Consider the following 12,135-nt stretch of genomic DNA (forward strand, 5'->3'; position numbering starts at 1 on the left):
GAATGGATAAACTGTGGTCCATCCAGACACGGGAATATCATTCAGCATGAAAAAGTAATGAGCTACCAAGCCATGGAAGACCTAGAAGAACCTTAAGTGTAAATTACTAAGCAAAAGAAGCCGCTATGGAAGGTCACAAGCCAGGGACTGCCACTCTGTGACTTCCTGGAAAAGGCAAAACTGAGAAGACAGGAAACAGACCAGTGGTTGCCAAGGAATGAGGGAGGGAGAGTGACGAGGTGGAGCGCAAACCATTTTTAGGACAATGAAAATACTGAATGATGCTCTAATGGTGGATACAAGCCATTATACACTTTTCCAAACTCTTAGGATGTACACCACCAAGGGTGAACCCTAAGATGAATTGTGGTATTTGGTTGACCAGAATGCATCAATGTAGGTTCATCAGTTGTGACCAATGACCACCTAAACGGGTGGGGAATATTGATAATGAGAGGTTGTTTTTTTTGAGGGGTGGGATGGGGGATATGGGAATCTCTGCCTCTTTCTCTCAACTTTTCTGAGAAGCTAACATTGCGGTGCTTTTTTGAACTCTCAAAAATCAAATTCAAAATACAGGGCAGCATAATGATTCGGTAGAAAGAGCACAGACTCAGGATTCGAAGACTGAATCCCGGCTGTGGTTACCTTAGGATTAAACCCCCAGAATATGTTTTATTGATGTGGAAAAACAACTTATCTTTATGTTGTGGGGGTACTGTGGATTGTAGAATTTATCTTCTGGGACCCATTCAATCATCTCCCTTGAGATAGCAGGTCCTTTTTACTCTCTCTCTCTACCTCTTTCTCTCTTTTTTGGTCTCTTTTTCTGGGTTATCTCTTTTGTTGTTGTTGTTGGGTGTGTTTTTTTGTGTGTCTTTTTTTTTTTATTACTCTGGTCTTCTAAGGAATGACAATGTAGGTTTTCATTAAGCCATTGATTACATCTTTACATTTGCCCTGGCCAGGGGTGTGCGATATTTTGTGTGTCTAATTGCGAATAGAGCCATTTAAAGTCATTGATGTTAAGGAGAACCTTTATTTTTATTTACATGAGCAAGCTTGGTATTTACTTGTTTGTAGATCATATATGTTATTGCTTGTAGCTTGTTAAAATAAGGAATTTTTAAAAGATAACCTATTAAATGAAACTGATATTAGCATAGATGTTTCACATTAACTATGATAATCAGGTGCTGAAATTATTAAAAATATATCAATATTTGATCTAAAATGGATTCCAGTGGGACATTTTACCTAAAATCTAAGACGTGCAGAGTTAAAATTCACACACACTTTTCTACTTCTTATCTAATTTTAGTCCAATTTATTTTACATTTTCTACAAATCAGTAAAATTAGACAGTCAATTAAAATTTCATGGTCCAGAGTATTATCTTTAGACAAAACTGGAAGCAATACTCTAGTTAATAATCTAACTATAAAAATAGCACTATTGCTCTAGTTTCAGGAATAAGAAATTTTAATGGCCCAATGTCCTAATTTTTTGTAGTTTAAGAAATTTAGCTATTGCTAGTCTTTCATATCCTTAAACTTCATGATGGCCTGTGGTTGATACAAACGAAAAATGAGAGCCTTCTCATTTTCTAGTTCCACAGTGGAGTCTACATAGATAGCTCTACTTTCTATAGGTAGACAAAGTACATACTGGATAGGTATTTGATTAGTTGTTGCCATAAAATGGATGATGTGAATGCTCATCCTAGCTAATAAAAAGGGAATATGCTAATTGCCCATCATGCCCTCACAAAGATGGTGGTGCCCACAGCCAATAAGGAGGGAACATGCTAATTGACTGCCACACCCTCAAAAATGGCAGCGCCCACAGCCACAAGATGGTGGTGCCCAGTCCCCTCAGCCCCGCTGGGGTGGCAGATGCACAGCATGGCCGCGCCCGCCCCTAGGTGGGTCCAGCCACTCTGCATGCCTGCCTCTGGACTCCCCCATTCCCCTCAGCCCTCCAGCTGCCCAGGGCCAGCCTGAGGCACAGGCAAGCCTCGGATGGCAGCTGCCCAGTGCCCAGGGCTGTCTGAGGCTCAAGTAACCAGGGCCAGCAAGGCTTGCGCTGCCAGCAGTGGCAGCAGCAGAGGTGTGATGGAGGCATCGCCTTCCTCTGATCGCCGGGTCACCTCCCACCCCTGAGGGCTCCCGGACTGTGAGAGGGGCAGGCCTGGCTGAGGGACCCGCCCTCCAGTGCATTAATTTTCATGCACTGGGCCTCTAGTGTCTATTATATTTATGAAGTTTAAATTAATGGATATCACATGCAACCCAGCAAAGCAAGGGTGAAAAGATTTCCTATTGGTCTTCAGGTAGTTCCCTAGAATGACACAAATCTGACACCTGGTCCAGGTGAGTATCCTGAGAGTTCACTTAAGGTCATCTGTCTTCCTGATGCTTCATCCCCACAGCTCCTCAAGTAGGCAACAGTGTAAGTCAGGCAAATGGGCAGAGCCACAATTTTATTCTTGGGGTCTGTCCCTCACATTCCTGACCGGGGGAGATTGCAGGGTTGTATGTTCAGTCATGCCATGGAGCCTGCTTTCGACTCCTTGGTTAACACTGACATGTGTACGCATGTTGGTGGCTCCGTTTTCCACATGTTCTATTTTCTAATGCCACTGTGAAATCTCCCAGGGTCACCTGACTGTCAGACACAGCTTATATTTCTGAATTTCTACCTTTTTATGCTCAGAATGCAATTAAAGGAATAGTGTGGTCCCTCACCATACTCATTATTAATTTTCTGTTGTTAAATGGTTATAATACATCTGCACATGTAAATGTCTTGAAATTCTAATATTTACAGAACACTTTAAATGCAAGTGCCTTAATTTGTGATTTATTCATCTAAATAGAATACTAAGCTTTGATAATTTGGGGAAATTTTTGTTCTATTCCATTGTGTAAACAATTGAACTATGCTAATTAAGTGGATATTTGAGAAGAAAGACCGGAGAGAAAGGGTATGCTCATTGAGCTGTGCAATGATTATAGAGGAAGAATTGTGGAGGAAACACATACCCTGTAAGGCAAGTGTCAGCTCAGAGAGGCCAAAACTAAGACAGTCCTGGGCTGCTCAGCATGAGTGAATTAAAGCCACAGACGTCCTGCAGGGTCCAGTCAGATGCAGGGCTTGAACACACCAGGCATGGGTAAGAGCCAGGCGAGAGTCAGAAACTCTAGTCTGTGACATGCAGGAAACAGAGGCAAAATATTAGTTTCAGGAAAGAATAAGAATAAAAGTAATCACTAGCACGTAATTAATTCAGTTCTCATAACCACCTTAGTACCATTCCCAAAATAAAAATGAGAGCACTGTGGATGGTAAAGTTAAATGCCAAGTACACAGAGAGAAAGTTGCATGTATTCAACAACTGGTCTTTGGAACATACCTTTCAGGTCCCTCTGTTCAAACTAAACTGTGACCCAGAACTCCCTCCTTTCCTTGTTGCTTCTGTCCATGTACATGGGAAAGTGCTTTGATTGTTTAGCAGGACCAGAAACCAGTTCATCAAAAACTGCATGAGGGACTGCTAACTAGGAGTCAGACTGAGTACTAGGCATGTAAACAGCTTATAGCATTCACTCCCCATTACTCTGTGACACAGACAATATGAACATTTCTAGTTTATAGAAAGAACAGAACAAAACTCCAGAAAAAAAAGACTAAACAAAATGGAGACAAGCAATCTATCAGATGGAAAGTTCAAAACACTGGTTATAAAAATGCTCAATAAACTTAGGGGAAGAGCAAACGAACTTCATGAGAACATCAACAAAGAGAAAGGAAACATAAAAAAGGAAGTAGAAAACATAAAAAAGAACCAGTCAGAAATGAAGAACACATTACAGGGATTCAACAGTGGTGTAGATGAATCAGAGGATCGGATCAGTGATTTGAAAGATAAGGAAGCAGAAAACACCCAAATCAGAACAGTAAAAAGAAAAAAAATCCTCCCTAAATGAAGACAGTATAAGAAGCCTCTCAAACAATTTTGAGCCTACCAACATTTGTATCATGGGAATGCTAGAAGGAGAACAGAGAGCAAGAAATTGAAAAACTATGTGAAAAAAAATGAAAGAAAACTTCCCTAACCTGGCAAAGGAAATGGACATAAAAGCCCAGGAAGTTCAAAGAGTCACAAACAAGATGAACCCAAAGAGACCCACACCAAGACACATCAGAAATGAAATGGCAGAGGTTAAAAATAAAGAGAGAATCTTAAAAGCAGCAAGAGAAAAGCAGTTAGTTATCTACAAGGGAACTCCCCATAAGACTGTCAGTTGATTTCTCAACAGAAACTTTGCAGGCCAGAAGGCAACGACATGAAATATTCAAAGTGATAAAAAGCAAGGATCTACAACCAAGATTACTCTATCCAGCAAAGCTATCACTTAGAATCAAAGGACAGATAAATAGCTTCCCAGACAATAAAAAATTAAGGAAATCATCACTGCCAAACCAGTATTATAAGAAATGTTAAATGGCAATAAATACATATCTACCAACAATTACTTAAATGCAAATGGGTTAAATGCTCTAATCAAAATACATAGGGCAACTGAATGGATAACAATACAAGATCCTTATATATGTTGCCTACAAGAGACTCACTTCAGATCGAAATTATTCATACAAATGTCCAGTTTTATCACCAGAATATTTCTCCCCTTTTTTTTTCAGGTAACCAAGCTTATCTGTAATTGTAGCTGCATATTGTTTCTAAATGCCAAGAAGCTTATATAAAATAAAGATAGAATATTTTGATAAATTATATTAATAAGTCCTTTACAAACCTTAGATACTATTTAAAATATCTTCTAAATATTCTAAAAAAGAATAGAAAAACCTCAGTCTTTATATTTCTCTATGAAAGTTACCAAAACCATCAATTAACATGTTTCAGTGTTTTTTAACGTTTAATTTTTACACGTGCATTCATTATTTCTTATCTGAAAATGGCAATTGCTTTGTTCAATTTGATCTCAGTTGGATTTTTAAAAGTCGTTTCTGCTAACCCAGATAGGATATGTGACAGAACTGGAAATTCTCACTTTTCTTTAATTTTTTTTTTTAATTATTATGCTTAAAAGTAGGGCTATGATTAGGTCATTTGATTCTATCTACTAGTATATTGTCACAGATTAAGTTTTCTTACTATATTTTAAAATCTGTTATTAATTAAAAAACATTAAATGATAAATTGAAATATTTTAGTTCAGAAGTAAATATCTGGCTTCTATATCCTAGGTCACTAGGGAGATTGATTGTTTAATAATCTATTTTTTAAATAAATTATAAATCAGTTTGGTTACTTTCATAAATGATTTAAATCTAACTTTTTTATTCTTATATACATTTTTGCATGCTGATCATATGAAAACAAGATGGCTTCTTACTTAGAAATAAAGATAATCTTTATAAACTGAAGTTCGATTCATAATGAATTGATCCATGCTTCTCAAATGTTATTGTGCATACCAGTCACTGGTTAACTTGATAAAATGCAAATTCTGATTCATATTCTGAGATTCAAACACATAAGACTCTAGGACATCTAATGGTAATTCAGCAGGAACTCTGGAGGGTCATAGTTAACATGCAGAATTAGTTTACTGTGAGTAAGGTGAGGTGATTCTAGAAAGAGCATGCATGCCAGAGATAATCAGAGATGGCCTTCCATCCCTTCTCTAACACCCATTCACTATTTAGTCGTAGATGGATTTTAAATGTTTTTGTCAGTCTGCCTTCTCAGTATTTCAGACACCACATGGCACTTGAAAAATAGCAATTGACTAAGAGTCCAAAAGAAATAAACAGTTTCAATGATGACAATTTTAATTCAATTTAACAAACATTATTGAACAATTGCTAGGAGCCTGCAAAGGGTGATTATGAAACTACTGTTAACATGACTTGTTCCTTTCTGAAAGTTAAGGAAAAAAATTACATGATATATAAACATTGGCATAACCAGTTGGGAAATTTGTCTGATGGCCTTTAGATATATTTTTTATTCATTTAAAATGTTTTATTAGCCAAAATGTAATGTTTTTATATTGCTGAACGTTCTTAGTTATCCCTAAATTTTGGTGGTAGATCACGCACCCACATGCTTCTCACTTTCACCTCTTCTAATTAAATCAGAGAAATTGTATTTGGCCAGATGTGTGCTGCATAGTATAATAGCTTTGTTACTGTGTCAATAATTGTAGGATTCAATTGTTGATGCAAATTGGGACCAAGAAACTAGACATTTCAGAAATTAAATAAGATATCTAATGTCTGCTGTTGGGGAATATTCCAAGATAATGACTTAGGAACAATCTGACTGTGTACCATGAACTATTCTAAACCCAGATGTGGTCCCTTCCACTAACCTGAGGACAGAAAGCAGAACCTGTCACTAGTAATAAACCCAATAGCAGCAGCTGGGTTTTTTTATTATTATTTTTTTACATATGTGTCCTTATTCCCCCATTCCCCCCCACCCCCCACTCATGCCCCACCCCCCTGTTGTCTGTGTCCATTGATTAGGCTCATATGCATGCACGCAAGTCCCTTGGTTGATCTTTCCCCCTTACTCCCACCGACCCCCTCCTTCCCTGAGGTTTGAGGTTCTGATCGCCGTTTCTCAGTCTCTGGATCTGTTCTTGTTCATCAGCCTATGCCGTTCGTTATATTCCACAAATGAGTGAGATCATGTGATATCAAACTGGAAAAGCAGCTGGTTTTATAAAAGTTATAGTTGGCTGATATTTGCTGTGTTTCAAATGGGGTAATTAATTGTATTAGTTACATTGCATGTAATACACATACTAGAAACAATGACATGTTTGCAATGCAAAAAATACTGTTTTGTTATTGTTAATGGATGTGACATGCATACCAACCCTCTTACCTTTCTTGCCTTCAAAACTATTGGCATTAAATTTTGTTTACATAGTCCTGGCCGGGTGGTGCAGTTGGTTGGAGCGTCATTCTGTACACCTAAAGGTTGCGGGTTTGATCCTGGGCCTGGGAGCGTACAGGGGGCAACAGATCCATGTTTCTCTCTCTCTTTTTCTCCCTTCCTCTCTCTCTAAAATCAACAAAAACATATTCTCAGGTGAGGACTAAAAAAAAACAAAACAACCAATGAATGCATAAATAAGTGGAACAAATTGATGTTTCTTTCTCCCTCCCTCTCTCTCTCTGTCTGTCTCTGTCTCTGTCTCTCTCTCTCTCTCTCTCTCTCTCTCTCTCTCTCAAATCAACCAAAAGAAAGAAAGGAAGAAAGGAAGAAACCAATTTCAGAGTTTCCCCTATTACAACAATCTGATGTTTGCCTTTGAGTATTTCTGAGTTTCAGCGAAGATATAATAAGAATCACTTTATGAACGATTGGGACTTCTTAAACAGCTACCCTTCCATTGTGACTGTATGATTATATGCATTTTAGGAACATTTGCTTGCGTCTGATTTAGGAAGCCTTCATCTTTCCACTCCACTAGGCCACATAACCAGTGGAGGGGGGGTGGGGTCTTCCAACACAGAACCCTGCGGGTGGCCCTAAGGCACTAGCGCTGGCAAACTTTGTCATGAGGGAGCACCTGTTGGCTGGAAGTGATAAATTAGAGCAGGTTTACAAAGCCAGCGAACTGGCTTCCGTTTCCCTAACACCACGTTCACTTTTCACCAGAAAGTCGCCTTTTCAAAACGCACAGCCAATAGTTGCTTTTGCTATTCTTCAAACAAATGGGCATTGCAGCGTCAAGCACTCTTCTGATTCTTTTCATTTTTAACCTTTATTGTTGAAAGTATTACATATGTCCCCTTTTCCCCCCATTGACCTCTACCAGCCTGCCCCGCCCCCCGGCCCAGGCCTTCACCCCCGTTGTCTGTGTCCATGGGTTATGCATATATGCACACAAGTTCTTTGGTTGATCTCTACCTCTCCCCACCCCCTGCCCACCCTCCCCGTCTTCCCTCTGAGGTTCCACAGCCTGTCCGATGCTTCTACGTGCCTGGAAGCCAACAACGACCTCCCAGGTTAGGGCACGAGAAGATCACCTCCGTGTCAGGTCAAAAGCAATGGCATTTATTCCAGTGCGCGGAGGCCAGCAGGCCTGCAGTGAGGGACGCGGTCCCGGGAGGCGAGTGTCACCAGCACCGGGCGGGTTAGGAAAGTGCTGGATGGATGGACGTGAGCAGTGAGGACGCCCGTTGTAGAGAGCCCGCTCCCCTCAACCACATCTTTTCTCTCTAGAGTGTTTGTCTTGGAGGACGGCAGCCTGAAGATCCAGAATGCCAGTAGGTCGGACGCCGGGCCCTACACCTGCGTGGCCACGAACCCATTCGGGGTGGCAAGGAGCACGGGCGGCCTCGTGGTGAAAGGTACGTGGTCCCGGGCTGTGCGGGCAGACTGGAGACGCATGTGCACACGCGGCCTCGGTCGTGTCAAACCCACATCCCACTGTGTATGGGTGACGTTTGATTTCACGATTTACTGAGTTGTGTCCCATGTTCATTAATAACGCGCTCTGCCAGTGGCAGGCCATGGCCGAGGGGAGCGTGTTGGCAGTGGAAATGCTCTCAGTCGGTAACGAGAGTTAAATCCTGCACCTAAATATCTGAATTTCCACAGAGGCCTCAGTGCAGGGCGGGGAGGGGGGGCATTCTGATCAAGTCAATGGAGACTATTTCTCTTGGTTAGATGTCCTTCAGAAACTCTCATTTTGTATGAAAGTTTTACTTGCACATGAGGCAGCTTGGTGCATCACCAGTTCAGTTAGTTCTCTAACCCCTGTAGTTATTGAGACGCAGGCTCTCTGGCAGACACCTTAAGGAGCAGGTGTTTCAAAGGGGAGACAATGAAAATATCAGTGTCGGTGCAGGTCGCTGTTGTGTCCCATCACGGTAAACAGACGCACTCACACAGCCCATTCTTCAGCTTCCATCCTGGCGTCACTCCAAACGCACCCCGTTCATCGCCCAGGGACACAATTAGGGAAGAAGTGTCTACTCCCCGACTCTGCCATTTCACTGTGTTGAGCCTCAGCTCATAAAACCAGCATGTTTACTGGGACCATGTCGCTGTCACGGTTCCGCCGCCTCCCGGATGATAAAAATGACGGTCTTGATAAAGCAGTTTGAGCAGCTAATTAAGCCCAAATGATTAAACACGGCCATTGGTGCTTTATCATCATTTTTATTAAGAGTAAATGTATTCCATAGGAAGGAATTAGCTGCTACACGCCAGCTACCCTGTAAGCTGCCTGCAGAAACACTGCCAGGGGTTCTGCCCACATTGCCTCGCACACTGTGCCTTTGTCTGAGACACTCGGGAAGTGTTGCTGGTGTCCACCAGGGGGCGCGATTTGAGGACGTCACTTCATTGATATTGTATTGTCTTAAGGTTTCTAAGACAGAAGTGGACAGTGTTTCAAGGAGTGTCTTTAGCTACTTTAATAAAAGGTGGTTTCTCCAGCCAGTGTCTGGTAAACACCACCCTGGGCTGAGAAGTGTAAGTGATCTCTGTTAGAAAAAATAACATGTTCATTAAGGGGAAAACAAGACTTACTGCCTCATTCAAACTTAGAAGAAACCCAGCCGGCGTGGCTCAGTGGTTGAGTGTACACAATTCCCGGTCATGGCACATGCTCTGGCTGTGGGCTTGATTCCCAGTGTGGGGTGTACAGGAGGCAGCCGATCAATGATTCTCTCATCATTGATGTTTCTCCCTCTCCCTTTCTCTCTGAAATCAATATATATATATATACAGTCCCCATATATATATATATATATATATATGTATGTATATGTATATATAAATTTACAAGAGCTCAGGGCTTGGTTCATTTCCAGCAGCAGGTTGGAACCTGGGGAGAGTAAGAAGTCACTGCAGCTCACCTTCCCAGGATGAGAAATCCAGGGGGAGTCGCACAGGAAGGATGAAGGATGGGGGCCGGCAGCCAAAGAAATGTCATTTCTCTGAGTTTCTGTGAAATACGGGGGGTGGGTGGAGGTGGGGGAGCTGGACCCATGGTTTTGCTGCTAAAATGCAATGCTAGGGATCTGTTCACTCCAGAGATTAAGAAAAAAAACAGCTCCTGGGTAGACTGAGCCGATGAAGTTTCTCTTCCTCAGATGTTTCTCGGGCCTTCGGCATCATGATGCTGGCGGGGAGTCATTAACGGGAGGAAGAGAAAGGAGAACACTCACTCATGGGGAAACTTGGGGGGCAGCGGGACTGTGCTTGGTTCTGAGGCAGAAAGTGGGTGTTTCAGATGAGCCATGTGGCCAGGCTTCTGCTGAGGCGGTTCTCAGCTCTTAGGATGGAGACAGTGCTCTTCATTGGGGCTGCCCCACAAACTACACCAAATTCCCAAGGACTCCTCTTTCTCTGTGAGAAAACAGCTAAACAGGAGTGCTCGGTGGGGAAAAACAACGGACTCACTTTTTTCCTTTTTTCTGGTGTTTCTCCCTGGGACTGTGAAAACAAATGATCCAAAAACAAATGATCCAAGTCCGCATTCCTGGTCGCCTTAATCTTCTCCACTCTTTCCTCTTCTGGAAATTTTTTCTTCTTCTAACAAACTAACAGTTCTCTTATTTATTAGGTCTGCGATTTTTCCTCTACCTTTTCCTTCCTCTAGTAGAGAAGCAGGAGGAAGGCAGGGACAGTCCTGGGGACTGTATGCGTCCAATAAATATTGATTGATGGAGTGCAAGAGTCCCACCTTCCACCCCTTCCTTCACATAATTTCTTCGCCCTGGAATCTGAAAGATTTCAATGTTTCAGGGTTTAAGCTTCTTAGAATACTTTGCAATACAGGGCGTCAAGCCCTGGCCAGTGGATCAGTTGGTTGGAATATCAGCCCCTAATCCAAAAGATCATGGGGTTCGATTCCCAGTCAGGGCACCTACAAAGGTTGCAGGTTCAGTCCCCACCCAGTCGGGGTGTGTATAGGAGGCAACTGATTGATGTTTCTCTCTCCCCATCTCTCCCTTCTTCTTTCTCTCTCAAATCAGTAAACATATCTTTGGGTGAGAATAGAAAAAAAAAGGAAGAAAAGTCTCTTATTGTCATACCTGCTTAATGAGACTCCTACCTGTAATTCCCTTTCATGTTAGAATGTTGAAGGTATCACTGCCAAAGAATTATTACTTTACAACCTACAGATGTGAAGTTTTAATCTGAGAAAGAATTACAATAGTATGCATGGGTGCAACCATTTTCTTGACTATTAAGAGCGTAGTCAACTGGTTGTTGGTTAAAATGGTTTAGTGTATGTGCATGTGTGTGTGTGTTCTCATCTAGAATGTCCATCCGATTGTCATTACACAGTCAACTATAATTATGTTTCTCAAACCCAAATCATCACATAGTGACCTACAGGGTGGTAAGGAGCAAATGAGAAATTTTAGCAAAGCTGACAAAACTATCATCTCTCTTTGAATTTCTTTATCAGCCTCGGTCAAGCAAGACGTGTTGTTGTTAGATAGCTTGTAAGAAGATAATAGTTACAAGAGGGAGATGCTCTCCAGCTTAGTTTTAGCTGATAAGGCTTATCTGTGTTTAGAGGGTTTGGAAGTTGTCTGAGCTGCACATCTGAGATTTCTGTTTCCCTGATGCTCGGGAGGAGACCATTTCCACCCAGACGTCAGAGCTTGTGAGCACCAGCCTTTCCAGGATGTGGAAGGCAGGGATGTGGAACGCAGGGGGCGTGGAACAGGGAGGTGTGGAAGGCAGGGCATGGAACGCAGGGACATGGAACAGGGAGGTGTGGAAGGCAGGGCGTGGAACGCAGGGACATGGAACAGGGAGGTGTGGAAGGCAGGGCGTGGAACGCAGGGACATGGAACAGGGAGGTGTGGAAGGCAGGGATGTGGAACGCAGGGGGCATGGAACAGGGAGGTGTGGAAGGCAGGGCGTGGAACGCAGGGGGCATGGAACAGGGAGGTGTGGAAGGCAGGGCGTGGAACGCAGGGGGCATGGAACAGGGAGGTGTGGAAGGCAGGGCGTGGAACGCAGGGACATGGAACACAGGGACGTCTTCCGTGGCACACACAGGGAGTCAGAGGAGAGGGAGTTTAGTGTTCTCGTCCTGGCACACTTGGATTAGAATT

At 42.4% G+C, this 12,135-nt stretch overlaps 1 protein-coding gene across 4 annotated transcripts in view; it reads left to right on the top strand.

The window, feature by feature from the left end:
* CNTN6 (contactin 6) overlaps nucleotides 1-12,135 on the top strand; it is a 173,892-nt gene that overhangs the window by 134,978 nt on the left and 26,779 nt on the right. For all 4 annotated transcript variants that reach the window (XM_080673339.1, XM_080673341.1, XM_080673340.1 and 1 more), the window contains one exon: nucleotides 8,273-8,400. In XM_080673339.1, the coding sequence (XP_080529465.1) occupies nucleotides 8,273-8,400 (128 nt within the window). The remainder of the gene's footprint in view (nucleotides 1-8,272; nucleotides 8,401-12,135) is intronic.

Source organism: Plecotus auritus (genome assembly GCF_963455305.1).
Source record: "Plecotus auritus genome assembly, chromosome: 6".
Classification (NCBI taxonomy): Eukaryota; Metazoa; Chordata; class Mammalia; order Chiroptera; family Vespertilionidae; genus Plecotus; species Plecotus auritus.